Genomic DNA, 14,107 nt, shown 5'->3' with positions numbered 1-14,107 from the left:
TCCAGCAGTGTCACTGCAGCAGCTTGGGTTGCTGCTGTGGTGCTGGTTTGATCCCTTGCCCAGGAACTTCTGCATGCCGCAGGCTTGTCCAAAAAGAAAAAAAATTAACTCAAAACGGAGCATACCCCTAAATGTCAGAGCTAAACCTATAAAACTCTTGGAAAGAAGCATAGGAGTAAATCTTTATAACCTTAGATTTGGCAATAAATTATTAAACAGGACACCAAAATCAAAAGCCACAAAACAAAAGAGAAATAAATTGGACTTGATCAAAATTAAGACCTTCTGTGTTTCAAAGGACACTATAAAAAAGTGAAAAGACAACCTGCAGAATGGTCTCCAGAAAGCATTTGCATATCATTTATATAACGAGGTTGTATCTAGAATATATGAACTATTAAAACTCAAAAAAATTTTTATTGTATTTTTTGTCTTTTGTCTTTATAGGGCTGCACCCATGACATATGGAGGTTCTCAAGATAGGGATCCAATCAGAGCTGCAGCCACCGCCTACACCACAGCAGCAGCAACGCCTGGTCCTTAACCCACTGAGCAAGGCCAGGGATCTAACCCACAACCTCATTATTCTTTACCTTATTTAGTCAGATTCATTAACCACTGAGCCACAACGGGAACTCCTCAAAAAATATTTTAAATAGGCAAAGGATTTGAGCAGAGTTTTCTGCAAAAGATAGAGACAAATGGCTAATATGCACCTGAAAAAGTGTTTAACATCATCAGTCATCAGAGGAATGCGGATCAAAACCATAATGAGATACCACTTTGTGCTCACTACGTTGGCTATAATGAAAAATATAATAACAAGAACTGGCAAGACCATGGAAAAATTGGAATCCTTATGTACTGCTACTGGGGATGTAAAATGGTGTAGCCACTTGGGAAAGAGTCTGTTAGTTCCTCAAATGCTTAGACACAGAGTTACCATGTGACCTAGCAGTGCCACTCATAGGTATATACCCAAGAATAATGAAAGCATATGTCACACAGAAACTTGTACATTAATAGTTATAGCAGTATTATTCATAATAGCCAAAAGAGAGACTGCCTATCAACTGATGGATGGATTTCTTAAATGTAACACATCCATACAATAGAATATTATTTGGCCATAAGAAGGAGTAATGATACATGCTAGCAGGTATTGCTGAAAATATTGAAAAAATTCATATAGGTGAAAGAAGTTAACAAAATGTCATATATAATTCCATTTATGAGATGTCCAGAGTAGTTAAATCTCTAGAGACAAAAAGTAGAATAGTGGTTGCTTAGGGAATATCAGGGGATAGGGAGTCATAGGTAAAGTGTACAAGGTTTCTTTTCAAAGTAAAGAAAATTTTCTACAATCCCCTGTGGTGATGGTTGCACAGTTCCATGATTATATGAAAAACCATTGATTGTACATTTTAAATTAGTCAATGGTATAGTATATAAATTACATGACAGTAAAGCTATTATTTGAAAAAAAAAAAAAAAAAGCCCAGTTTTTTAAAAAAGAATGCTCGGTTCAATTGAAGAAATAAACAAAGATAACAGATTTTTTTTTTTTTTTTAGAAACCATGTACACTAATGCTTGTTGCAGCATTATAGTAGCCCCCAAATGAAAACAACCATATGTCCATCAACTAATGAATGGATAAACAAGATGAAATGAATCCATACAGTGGGATAGTATTTGGTCACGAAAAGAAAATGAAATAGTAACATTCTATAACTTGTATGAACCTTAAAACATTATGCTAACGGAAAAGAATTCAGTCACATAAGACTACATGTTGTTGATTCCATTTTCATCAAATTCCCAGAATATGCAGTCCACAGAAGCAGAAAGAGATCAGTGGTTCTAGGGACTGGGAAAGGAAGAAAACGGGGAATGACTGCTAATGAGTCTAAAAGTTTTGGGGGGAAGTGATAAAAATGTTCTGAAATGAGATAGTGGTGATGTCTTTACAATTCTTCTGAATATGCTAGAAACAAATGAATTGTAGACTTTAAAAGATTGGTTTTTATATGCGAATTATACATCAATAAAGCCGTTATTTTTTTAAAAATATGATTATGACAATACTTTATGAAGACTATTTTTCATGTTCCAGTACTTTTCCACAGAAGAACTTTTGGGCTTCGTTTTTGGGGTATTTTTGGTTTGTTTTCAAGAAAATATCTTTAAGAAGAACCAGTTGTATTGGCTCTAGAATTACATCTAATATGAGAACTTCTTTGTTCAGTAAAGACTAGTTAGTATGCTTTATCTTACCCACTATCCTCATGCTATGGGAAAACATTATTTGCTACTTAATTTAAGTTGACCTGCATCACATATTTTGTGCTCCTGCCATACTAGATTACAGTTTCTAATATTTTTCTTATTAAAGAAAGTAATGTTTTCCCAGCTACTTATATTTAATGTGCCAAAAACAGTATAACAGAAATGTATGAGCATTTGGAACATGGTGAGTGTTCTACATTCTTTCTTGATTTTTTTTCTCATTTTTATATACAGGTGCACAGTTTTAAAGTAGGGATTTGGTTAAATACTGAGGGAATATAAATGTTCTTTTTCTAACTTTACTGTCTTTCTAAAGGAAGATAGCATCACAAATAGTTGATTATGTTTCACTAATTTTAAATGGAGGTAAATTGTTGGTAGTTTCTAATTTGCTACATTTATATTTGTTAGGAAGTGGGAGGAATACGCTTATGAATTTAAAAATCAACCCACTTGTCTCTAAATCATCAGATTTTTGTTGTTTTTTTCTTTGTCTTTTTAGGGCTGAACACACAGCATTTAGAGGTTCCCATGCTAGGGGTCGAATTGGAGCTGTATCTGCTGGCCTACACCATAGCCACAGCAACGCCATATCTGAGCCATGTCTGCAGCCCAAACCACAGCTCACGGCAACGCCGGATCCTTAACCCACTGAGCAAGGCCAGGGATTGAACCTGCATCCTCATGGATGCTAGTCACATTCGTTTCTACTGAGCTGGGAGGAGAACTCCTCATCTGAATTATTAATGGTTATCTTTGTCAGTATGTAACAATGTTTGAAGGACTAGAATGATATAGTGTTTTGGAATATGGGCTCCTTTCTCAAAGACATAATCTTTACATGTGTTTTTTCAGTTACAGGATTGTAAAAAATAGAATCTTAAGCATTTTATATTTTCTAAAATGGAAGATTGGGAGACTTTAGAACGAAACAAAAACTCACAACTATTTCATTTTGAAAAATAACAAAAAAGATTGTACATACTTTTTAAGAAAACAACATATTTTTCTAAATCAAGAGTGCTCATAAAATGAGGATCCAGATGGTCAACTCAGACACAATGTGTAATGCTATAATTTTTCCTCCTAGTTAAAAGGCTGGCCACCGAGAACCTGCAATACATGGTAAAATCCTGCCAAGTGGGGTCAGGAGGAGAACCTGCCGCCCAGCTGACTTCAGTGTTTAGGTAACTGGAAAATATGCCAACTGGCAAGGAAACTATTGCCAGCCATTTGACAGCCAGCATGTTTTTTAAACAACTAATTATCCAAAACATAATGTGTTACTACTTGTTTGTAGTTTCAATTATTGTATTTTTGGCAGTAGTCTTGTTACATTGTGTTGTTTTATTAAAAAATAAAAGTACCAGGGAGAAAGATAAGTGAGTGGACTTAAAATTACCTGCAAATTTAGTAAGGAAGATTCTTGCATGTATTTAAGAGAAAAAAATGGGAAACGTGAGTCATGATGCTTTGGAGCTGCTAAACATGTTACTCAGTATCCAGGGTAGAAGAGCCTGTCACTGGTTTTCCTACTCGCTTTAGATGTTTTGACCCATAAAGCTTCATTATATGTAATTTATGAAGCATAGACTTGGTCGATACATTGTTCTTCACAAGGATAACTGCAACTTGACCAACATCTTCTGTAAAGTCTTATGCTTTCTGTTAGAACAGTATTTTTAAGTATTTCTTTTTCACAGTTTCTACCAGTTCACCTTTACTTTATGTATCTCCACTCTAGCACTACCATAATCAATAATTTGGTCCATTTCCATTTCCTATGTTAGGTTTTTGATTCTTCAGGTTTTATTTCATTTTGTATCACATAGTTGGCACGTGTCATTGTGTACAGTTTATTTAAATTATGATCATTTGAAATAAATACTGGTTTTATGAAAACTTAAAGCCTTAAGAGAGGAGGAAGGATTATATATGAACAAAGAATGCATGTTTGTTAAGCACAATTTATTAAACTAGGTGGCTTTTATTTTGTTTGGGGGGAGTAGAGATTTTTAGGGCTATAATATGTAAATTCTTATTCATAAAAGGCCTTCTATGAAGGCCTTCTGTGGGTCTAAAGTCTCTTGTCCGGTTAACAAATATAGGAATTTTTACAAATAACTTGCTTTCCTAATAGAAATATTGTTTGGTTTATCTAAAGCTAGGAAGAACTGAAAGATATAAAAGAAGTTTCTTCTACACCCTCACCATGCAGATGTCGACATGCAGAGTATAGCACAAAGGTCCCTGGGATTAGGTTTCCTGCTTATTTTTCCTCCTGGGATTCCAGCTCTTCCCTCTTTCTTCTAATGTCATCACTTAATCATGGCTCACACTGAAGCCACGCTGTTCTTTACTAGAAGTGTTTGTATAGCATCTAGATTCTTACAGTAAACTTACATGAAAGGATCTCTTTCTTGTGTCCAGCTTAGAGATTATTGCCATATAGATACCAGCCCAGAGAATTGTCCCAGAAATAATTCTAAGTAATCTGTTTTACTTTCAGGCAATTTATTGAGGATTATGGTATGAGATATAATTATCAGATTTACAGCATTTTAGAAACAGTAGCAGCACTGGACCAGCAGGTTGTAATCAACTTGATTTCTACCCTTACTCAGTCTCTGAAGAGTTCAGAGCGGAAATGGGGCCTTGGCAGAAATATTGCCCAGAGGTATGTTTGGTAATTTGATTATATCCTTTTGGACAGTGATTATGAAATCTAGAATCATTTCCTAGAATCGGACTGTGTTCCCAGTCACAAAAATGTGTAGTATATTCAAGTTGAAAAATGTTTTGAGGAGTTCCCTGGTGGCGTAATGGGCTAAGGATCCAGATTGTCACTGTTATGGCACAGGTTCAATCCCTGGCCCATGAACTTCTGCATGCCGCAGGAGTGGCCATAAAGAAAAAGTTTCGATACTGTGATTGACACAACTGTTCACATATTGTTCTTAAAGTGACCACCTTAGAAAGCTATGTATTTTATCATTGCTGCTGTTGCTCAGAACACACTCTGTTCCTCATTGGGAAGTGGACCTAGAGCCTCAGGTGTCTTATTTCTTTATAAGATCCATGGTGGCAAATCAACCCCTTTGAGGAGTGCTTGATTTACTGAATCAACTATATCATGTTTCCTCAGTAAATAAGAATAGTGACTCATTTAGATAATATGGGTTTTGGTCAAAAAGAGATAGAGGGTTTTTTTTCTCATAGACCACAATCCAGCTGAAGATAGTCCTGGACTATTTAGAGTAATGAAACCCTGCGGGGATGAGCCTGTATTTCCTAAGGAGATTGTTTTCAAGGGCTAATACTATAATTCCTGTGTCCTAAAGTGGTGTATTAAAGAGTCAAAGTACTTTAGTCACATCGTATGTGATGTGTGTAGACAAATAGACATTTGGGCAGGCTCAATTTGTAAATACTTAGGTGAAAAATAATGGAAAAGGCAATAAATACATGTCTGTCTTCTTTTCTTTTTTCTTAAACAGGGAAGCCTATAGTAAACTTTTATCTCACCTAGGACAAGTGGGACAGGATGAGATACAGAGACTGGAAAATGATAATACTGAATCGATTTTGTGATTCGTTCTCTATATTAACTATAACCACCTAAAGCCACTTTGCACCATCTGACTCCTACTTTTAATTAATTGTATAATGTTCTGTTAAAAATACCTTCTAGGATTTTATCTTTAAATAACTGTAAGTATAAAGTATATAAATAAGGAAATAAAAGTTAAATATGCTGTAGGACATTTGGAACTGGGTAAAACTGCATTCTATTTTGAAGAGCTTTTAGTTAAACTAAAGAAACTTAACTGGGAGTGTTATCTGTATATATCTGTTAAGCAAGTTTGTACTGGTTGATCCATGGATATTTTACCATAATATGACTTTTCTGCCTTGTGAGTAATTTGTTTCTGTGTTTTTTGTTGTTGTTGTTTTTTGCATGTTTTTATTATGATACTATTTCAAATTACCTGGCTGCCTAATGCTGGTTTTTTTTTTGGAGGGGTGGTCAGGAGCTAGGACTATATGTTTGTTATCCTCTTTTATACTCTGCATGAGGCAAATTAATAAAACCCTTACAAAGCACACTTTGTGAGGAATGAGACTGAATCTGGCTCAATGATTATACAGATAATACAAACATTTTATTTAAATTTAGGCCAACAGCGTTTATGCTTAGGTTCCAACAGTTGCCAGATGTTTTTGTCTACTCACCCTTTCTTTTAGACAATGTCATTAAAAAACATATCAGGAGGAGGGTAAATAAGAGTCTTTATGAAAAGAGAATAACTAATATTCTGGAAAATTTTAAGATGACAGATTAATCTCATTGCTCTTACATGTTTATGGGTAACCAGTTTAGTTTCCTGTAGCAGCTTATCTCTCAATCCTTTTAACTATCTCATTCAGATTTGTTTTACCAGTTGGGCTTTTGTCCTTGACTCCTTTTTCTAGTGAGCATTATTTGAGCCTGTATTTCATGCACGAAGATAAAGAACACCTTTCAGTTGTGCTCCTCTTGGTGTGTCCAGAATGAATGATCCTACTTCTTTTCAGTGTTTTCTTACATATTGTTTTCTTCTTGGGCCTCTGGTGTTTATCATGGTTTTACATTTCAACCCCCTTCTGGCTCAGGAAGTTATCTTTTAAAATCAGATGCACAGCAATCAGGAAACTATGGTTAATAGCCCTTTCCTAATTGTTATCTGTGTAAAGGACTTTATGACATATAAATGGTCTAATCCTTGCCCCCCAGATCAACTGTCTTTACTTAAAACAAATGGGATGAATAAAAGCCTCTCTAAGATTACTTAAGACTTCGTAGCAGTGAGTCTTTTCATTATAATTGTTTCTTGTTATACTAATGATGTATTATTACTTTGCAGATTTTAGCAATTGAAATTTAAATTATTTAATGGGATGCCTTTAAAGAGCTTATTTGTGTATGTGTGTATATGTGTATTTATATATTCCCCACCCCAAGATATAAAGATACGTTGGAGAATCTTGCTCCTTAATGTATGAAGCTTAAGGGTTAAGAAAATCTGCTGCTGAATCATGCATTAGGGTGTATCTCTAGATGCTAAGAATAACTAAAGCTTATCCATAAAAAATCATTAAGAAGAGAAAGTCTGTAACAATATGTGTATAAATATGTATATAGGTATTTTTAAAAGTGTGTTTCAGTAAAATTTTAAAGAAAGTTTTATTAGTTGAAGGAAAAATTTGTGACTCAGTTCCATTTCTTAAAAATCTTCACTGACCCATAATTTATTACTATAGTTGAATCTTTTTCCATTCCCAGACTTATCTATGTTATCCCTGCTTCCTTAAATAGTCATCTTCTCCTAAAAACCCTATAATCCCTGAGGCTGCTGCTTCTACCATCGAAAGGTAAGCCAGTCTCTTTTGGTCAAATCCGGGGTGTGTTCTCCTTTTTCTTGGTTTTTCGCACTTCCGTGACATTTGCATTTTCTTTTATCTTCTCATCCCTTCCTCAGCAGTCCTGCTTCTTCCTGTGTAGGTGTTTTTCCTTCTTGTCCCCACTGTAAGATCTGGCCTTTCACCAGCTCTATCTCAACATTCTTCTAGTGGTGAGCTGATCAGACTAGCTTAAACTTTTCTCTCTCTAACCTCGCTCTAGTGCTAATTTTTCTCTAAACCTGTCTAGTTACTCTCATGAAATGTCAAGGCAGCATATCAAGCTGCCCTTGTCACCTTCTTTGCTACTCTGATGCTTTCATTTTCTACCCAGAGAATACACCATTTTCTCAAGTCACTTAGCCTTGGCACTTCTCAGATTCTTCACTGTTCCCCACTTTTTATTTGATCACCAGTACAAGCTCTTGCTTTTTTTTTTTTTTTGCCATCATATGCATCCAAATGTTTTTCTCTTGGGTATTATAAGCTCCTTATCTCCGGTCTCCTGAAATTTACTCTTCTCATAGTTCTGATATTAGTGTTTCTAAAATACTACTTTCCTCTTGTTATTTTCTGCCAAAGACCTCCATTACTCCCCATTGTTAATAAGCTAATATTCAAGTCCTTAAGTCAAGAGACTTTCTGCTAACTGCTTCTATTCCTTCTCTAACCTTTTCTAACCTCAAGAGGAACTAGAATATCTTAGCTGCTTCTTCTAAATGACATTTTCATTCTAAACCATGGGCCCCATTCAGTTTGCCAACTTAGAATCCCATCATTTCTATAGAAACCTAACAACCTTAGGACACTTAAATAGGAAAAAAATTAAAATATACATGTTGAATACATAAGTATTCTAGTCAAAAAATTTCTTTAAAATATCACATGGAGCATTAAAGAGATGATTGAAGGACAAAGAGTGATGAAAAGACTTTATTAAACACTCATATTTGGTTACGATTTAAATTTCAATTGAACATTTACTTAGATTTCCATAGGAGAGAAAAAGACATGGAGTATTCTCTCTGTACAAAACTCATTCAGTATTGAATTCACTTGTATCAGAAGAGTTTCATAGTTTAAAACTTTTATATATTATTTATAGCTAGCATATTTTCTTTTCTTCCTAAGCATATTTGACTTTTTCTTTATTTTTTGGTATGTAAAAAAATAATGATTAATGAGTTGTTACTATGTGTTTTCATTACACATTGTCATCTTCCATGCTTCATCACAAATTTTTAAAACAACTTTGTTCTTAATTAGTTACATGGGCCCATTTCCATGTACTTTAACAGAATCTTTGACAGTTTTTATTTTTACCTCCCCTTTGTTATGATTATATGTCATATAAAAATTTGACAGTCCTTTGCAGGTAGAAAACACCTTTAAAAAACCTATCTTGTTTAAATCCTACACATTAATGTAGCACTTGTGTTTCAAAGATAAAGGTAGATATCACAGAAACTTCACCCAAAACTGTTCTATCTGTTCTAAACCAGTGCTTTTTGAATGCTGGAATTTTTACATAAATCTTACATTTTCAAAAACCGATTTCCTGCCTACTCCTTATAGGGTTAAAACAATTGCCTTGTCAATCAAATGTATAGTATGCTAGTATAAATAACATGCCTTGTTTGGCTTAAACAGTTGGTTTGGGAACCTAGCAAAATAGCATATTCTTTCACATATTTAATAAGATGAGATTTATATTTTGATTTTGTGATAAACTGTATTGGTAAGGTTACCAAAATCAGTACCAAATGATTGGAATTTACCAATTTCTCCTTATTAAAGTGTTTGGTGTGCTGATAAGTTATCCATTTTATTGCATTTGTAAAGTCTGCTTTTAGAAAAATTCTGGGCATTCTTCTTTTTTTATGCATGTTTTAAGTTATTTGTGTATGTAGTAATGATATATAATTAATGTATATACTCAACTTACACACAACAGTGATTATTCAACCCCCGTTTTATGACAGCTGACTCTTTGAAAATAAAAATAAAAATGAACCATGTTACCTGGAGGAATAATTTTTATTTTATTCATTTTGCTGTTATACCCTCTGTGCTATAAAACAAAAGAAAGTTAAATTTTTCAGCCACTGAAAAAGTAAGGGTATATAATGGCTGAAGGGTATATAATATACATGTAGTTAAACTGTGCGGAAAATATGAAAAAGTATGAAAAATATCCTAACCACTTGGCATTTTGTTAAGGATCTAAGGAACTTTATTGCATTTCACATACATACATATTATTTTAGAGATTCATGTCTCTTCTGGCTTTTCCTCCTACAATAAGAATACTACTAGTATCTGTTTTACTGCTTTTAAGTCTTGAAATGATGTTAAAATTGTTGGAAGTTTCATGGTCTTCTTATGGAAATTCAAATATAAATACAATGTGGTCTTTAAGTTTGATGAGTAAAAACAAAAGAAGCATTACTGTAGGATAGTTCACTTAAATGGAAAAATATATTTGAATAGTTTCAATGGAATTTGGTTTATGTGATCAAACACTACTTTCTACAATTTTTCTTATACACTCATGATTGATAATTCGAGGAAAAGGATCAAATTATAAGTGGTTAGGGTTTTTTCTTCTTAGGAGATGGATGTACTTTCAACACAGTTCTTTGGCTATAATTATGTTTTGAAAAACTATGCAAAACTTAAAAATTCTGACTTCAATTCTGTAATATTAGTGAATAATACATTAAATTTCACTGAAGAAAGGTTTGCTAACATATACTGATTAAGAATAGGAGTTCCCATTGTGGCTCAGTGGTAACAAACCCAACTAGTATCCACAAGGACTCAGGTTCAATCCCTGGCCCCACTCAGTGGGTTGAGGATCTCACGTTGCCATGAGCTGTGATGTAGGTCGCAGACGCAGTGTGGATCTGGCATTGCTGTGGCATAGATGGCAGCTGCAGCTTTAATTTGATTCCTAGCCTGGGAACTTCCATGTGCCACAGGTGTGGCCCTAAAAAGACCAAAATAATAATAATCTCAGGCTGTCTTTCTGTTATCAGTCAAGCAAGCTTACTTTTAGACCACTTCCCTTCAATTGGATAGAAGGTCTAGGATTAAAAACAGATTGTTTTATAAGGTAAAACTGCTGGAGAGAAAATAGATGTGTCAAGTAAAATTTTAGTAAATCTGCAATAATTCTTGTTTAGGTCCTTGTTGAAAAGATTTCTGAAGTGCTGGAGTCCATTTTCCTGACTTGGTAAGACATTTTAAAAATTAAGTTTAGAGGTTTATATCTTTTAAAGAGACTGTCTTCCTTCTAAATATCAATTTTCAATTTTCAGAACTTTACAAATACTCTTAAGATTTTTTTGTTTGTCTAAACTAAATCTCTGTTCTTTAAAAAAAAAATTACCCTTTTTTTTCTTACCCCTAGCCTCCCCTCCCACCCTTTAATCTGAATACCTGAAATTATATATATATTAAAATTAATCTTTTAGGTATCTTTTAATGTATAAAATTAGTGAATTCTGTATTTAGGGTAAAAATATTTTTATTCACTTACAATTTACTAAAAGTGGATACATGAATAAAATAACAGTTTCCCATAAGACAGGGATTGCAGAATGATTAAACTATGCCAAGGGAAAAAGTCAAATCTTCCTTTTAATAAAGATGACTTAGATCCTAACAAGATTAGAGAAAGGGGGGGAAACTCACTTTATACCTCGAATTTTGTCCAAATACGATTATTGAGTTGTTTTATTTTTTATTTTTTGTTATAGACAAAGCAAATCCAAAAACCTAGCCTAAAAAAATCCTTATGCATTATTAAAAGTGGTAGTAATAAAATATGTATTGGTGGTGGTGAAGAATTCCACAAGCACTCAAGATTGACATAACCTTTAACAAAGTGGAAAAACTTTTATAAGAACTACTGATTCTAGGTTCAAATTTATGTCAAAGCACTTTATGTTACCAAAATTAGCACAACTAATTTTTTTGTGCTTTAAAATGTCATTTTTCACTAAATGAGCTTAAATAAAATGTTCAAGAGACTTATTATTTGAGGCAGGGATTTGTACAAGTGCAGGAATCTTTGGCTTTGGTAAACTCCCTTTTTCCTAATTAGCATTTCTCTTTCACATGCTTTTCAGAATCATTTATTTCACAACATATGTTCCAAGTTCTATCCAGTAATTTCTAAACCTCAAAAATAGTCTCCTGTTCCCTTACAAGTTTCTAAAGATAGTAAAATACCTTGTAATTTGAGTGACATTTTTTTTCCTTAGGCAAAGTACTTTAGAGCATTTGCCTAATCCTCACAACATTCTTCTGAATTAATATGGAAATCAATAATTGCCCACCTTAGAAAGTGGGAAAAGTGAAGCACTGTATAGTTAAGCTCCTGGCCCAAGGTCACAGAGCAATCACGGTGAAAAATCTGTGTATTCCATCTGCTATTCCAGTGTACTTCTATTATTCGTATTACCTTGAATAAAATATGGCATTTAAAAATTTATGATGTCATAATGGTGAGTCTCTACTGAGCAGGGCTGTATAATATTAAATTTTTAAAGGAAAAATTACAAACTCAGGTTTAAGTAGTAAGGGGATTAAGTACTAACAAATTTTTTAAGATCATTGATGGAAAAAAAAAAAATGCCTTACTAAGAGTGTAACATCCTGGACAGCACTGATTAGACAAAGTGTACAAAGAATGTTCCAAAGACCCATGGACCATTGAGTTGGCATTAAGCGTCATCACAATAAAAGTCATACATATTGTATATTGACACACACTGGGAAGGGTGACAGGTATTTTCAATAACGTGTATTTTAGAAAACTGTTCATTTTTTGCTAGTGTTTATCTGAATAAAAGGCCTAGAAAATAACAAGGAAGCACTGAGTATTTTCATGCCCAGTATCCAAAAGTCAGACCTTTTTTTTTTTTCCCCCCTCCTGTTCATGATGGTTATTAAGAGAGCATTGGCTTTTCAGATGGTGCCAATCCTGTGATGAGGCACTTGAAGAGTCTGGAGGTTAGGGCATGTGAAATATGGAGCTGGGAGGAAGCATGCTGCAATTCCATTAGAAGCAAAGGGGAGTGTAGGCCCATAGAATACTTCTTCTTTGCCTTCTCTACTCACATCCAATACCTACAAAAGAGGAGAAACCTGTACATTAAATGATGGTCATTCAAATAAAGCTGTGTACACATAAAAGAAAGCCTGAAGTTAAATTCAGTTATGCCACCATGACTACACCCTACACATTACTATTTTTCTCATGGTATAGTACCAGAAATATGTATTAAGTTCTTACAAAGTGCTACTCTATATGTTTATGTTTATGCATATATATATATATATACATATACATACACACACAGATATAATCATGTAATCTTCACAACAGTGTTGAGGTAGGTAGCATTATCCTCCTCTAATAAAACTACCTTAGATTGGGTTAAGCAGTTTGCCCAAATTAGTGTCTTCAAATGCTGGCTTACAAATCCTCATCTATAAAATGAAAACAACATTGACCTTGCAGCTTTGCTCTGAAAATTGGTGATCTAGCTCATTGCCTAGCACGTAAAATATTATAGCACAGCTTAGTAGCAGATTCAGAAAAATCACCTGATTCTGGACATTTTCCCCCAGTTATTCCCCTTTAAGTTTATAGGAAAAGATTCTTTTTGTTAGTCTGTGCCTGCTGTCACCTCACTGATTCTGGCTTAAGCTTACTACTAGGAAAATCCTCTCTTAAGGACAGTTGATCCTGTCCTATTTGTTTAAAGCATATTTCTCCTTCCAACCCTCAGTCATCTTAACCTCTCTTCCTATGACCTTCCTCTACCTTCATTTAAAACCTTTCCTTCCTTGGGTCCCATGACCTAAACAAAAAGTTTATCACTGTCATTGGCCTGTTGCTAGCCACCCTTGGTCCACTTCTTCCACCTGCATTCTAGAAGTAGGCAAGCCCCAGTATTCCAACCACAGACCCCTTGGTACTCTTCCTAATTTTACCTACTCTCATGCCTTTATCTCTCACCTAAGTGGACAGTTTTAAGCCTTTAATGCAATAATGCATTATTTTAGATGAAAGGGGCCCTCGAGACCTGGGGAATCTAAGCTCATAAAAGAGGAAATCACTAAGGCCTAGAATAGAAGATCAAAATTATAGCTTTTTTTTCTCCCTAAATGGACATTTAGCCATCCTATCCTGTTTATTGAACAATATGCCCTGTCACTACTAAGTTTAAATAGTCCTAATATATGCTACATACAAATTTTTCATTGTTCTCTTTCCTTGATTTATCTCCCCACAGTACCACATTTACAGTTCTTTTGACTGAGTAGGGCATGTCTCCCCCATTCATTTTCAAGCATTTTTGATTACT

The 14,107-nt window shown here is 34.3% G+C and overlaps 2 protein-coding genes across 33 annotated transcripts in view; one reads left to right on the top strand and one right to left on the bottom strand.

Annotated features, from left to right (window-relative positions):
• MMS22L (MMS22 like, DNA repair protein) overlaps positions 1 to 9,748 on the top strand; it is a 153,879-nt gene extending 144,131 nt beyond the window's left edge. For all 9 annotated transcript variants that reach the window (XM_021073207.1, XM_021073193.1, XM_021073186.1 and 6 more), the window contains 3 exons: positions 3,379 to 3,475; positions 4,798 to 4,965; positions 5,786 to 9,748. In XM_021073207.1, the coding sequence (XP_020928866.1) occupies positions 3,379 to 3,475; positions 4,798 to 4,965; positions 5,786 to 5,879 (359 nt within the window). In that variant the 3' untranslated portion in view covers positions 5,880 to 9,748. The remainder of the gene's footprint in view (positions 1 to 3,378; positions 3,476 to 4,797; positions 4,966 to 5,785) is intronic.
• The window catches only part of KLHL32 (kelch like family member 32), a 228,515-nt gene continuing 223,050 nt past the window's right edge, over positions 8,643 to 14,107 (bottom strand). For 23 of the 24 annotated variants that reach the window (XM_003480291.3, XM_021073272.1, XM_021073224.1 and 20 more), the window contains one exon: positions 8,648 to 12,863. In XM_003480291.3, coding sequence (XP_003480339.2) covers positions 12,702 to 12,863 — 162 coding nt within the window. In that variant the 3' untranslated portion in view covers positions 8,648 to 12,701. Of the gene's footprint in view, positions 12,864 to 14,107 lie in introns of all 24 variants that reach the window. The other variant, XM_021073289.1, reaches the window with a different exon arrangement.

This window comes from Sus scrofa, chromosome 1 (assembly GCF_000003025.6).
Source record: "Sus scrofa isolate TJ Tabasco breed Duroc chromosome 1, Sscrofa11.1, whole genome shotgun sequence".
NCBI classification, from domain to species: domain Eukaryota; kingdom Metazoa; phylum Chordata; class Mammalia; order Artiodactyla; family Suidae; genus Sus; species Sus scrofa.
The sequence above is the reverse complement of the archived record's forward strand: the minus strand, read 5'-3'. Positions and strand labels throughout refer to the sequence as shown.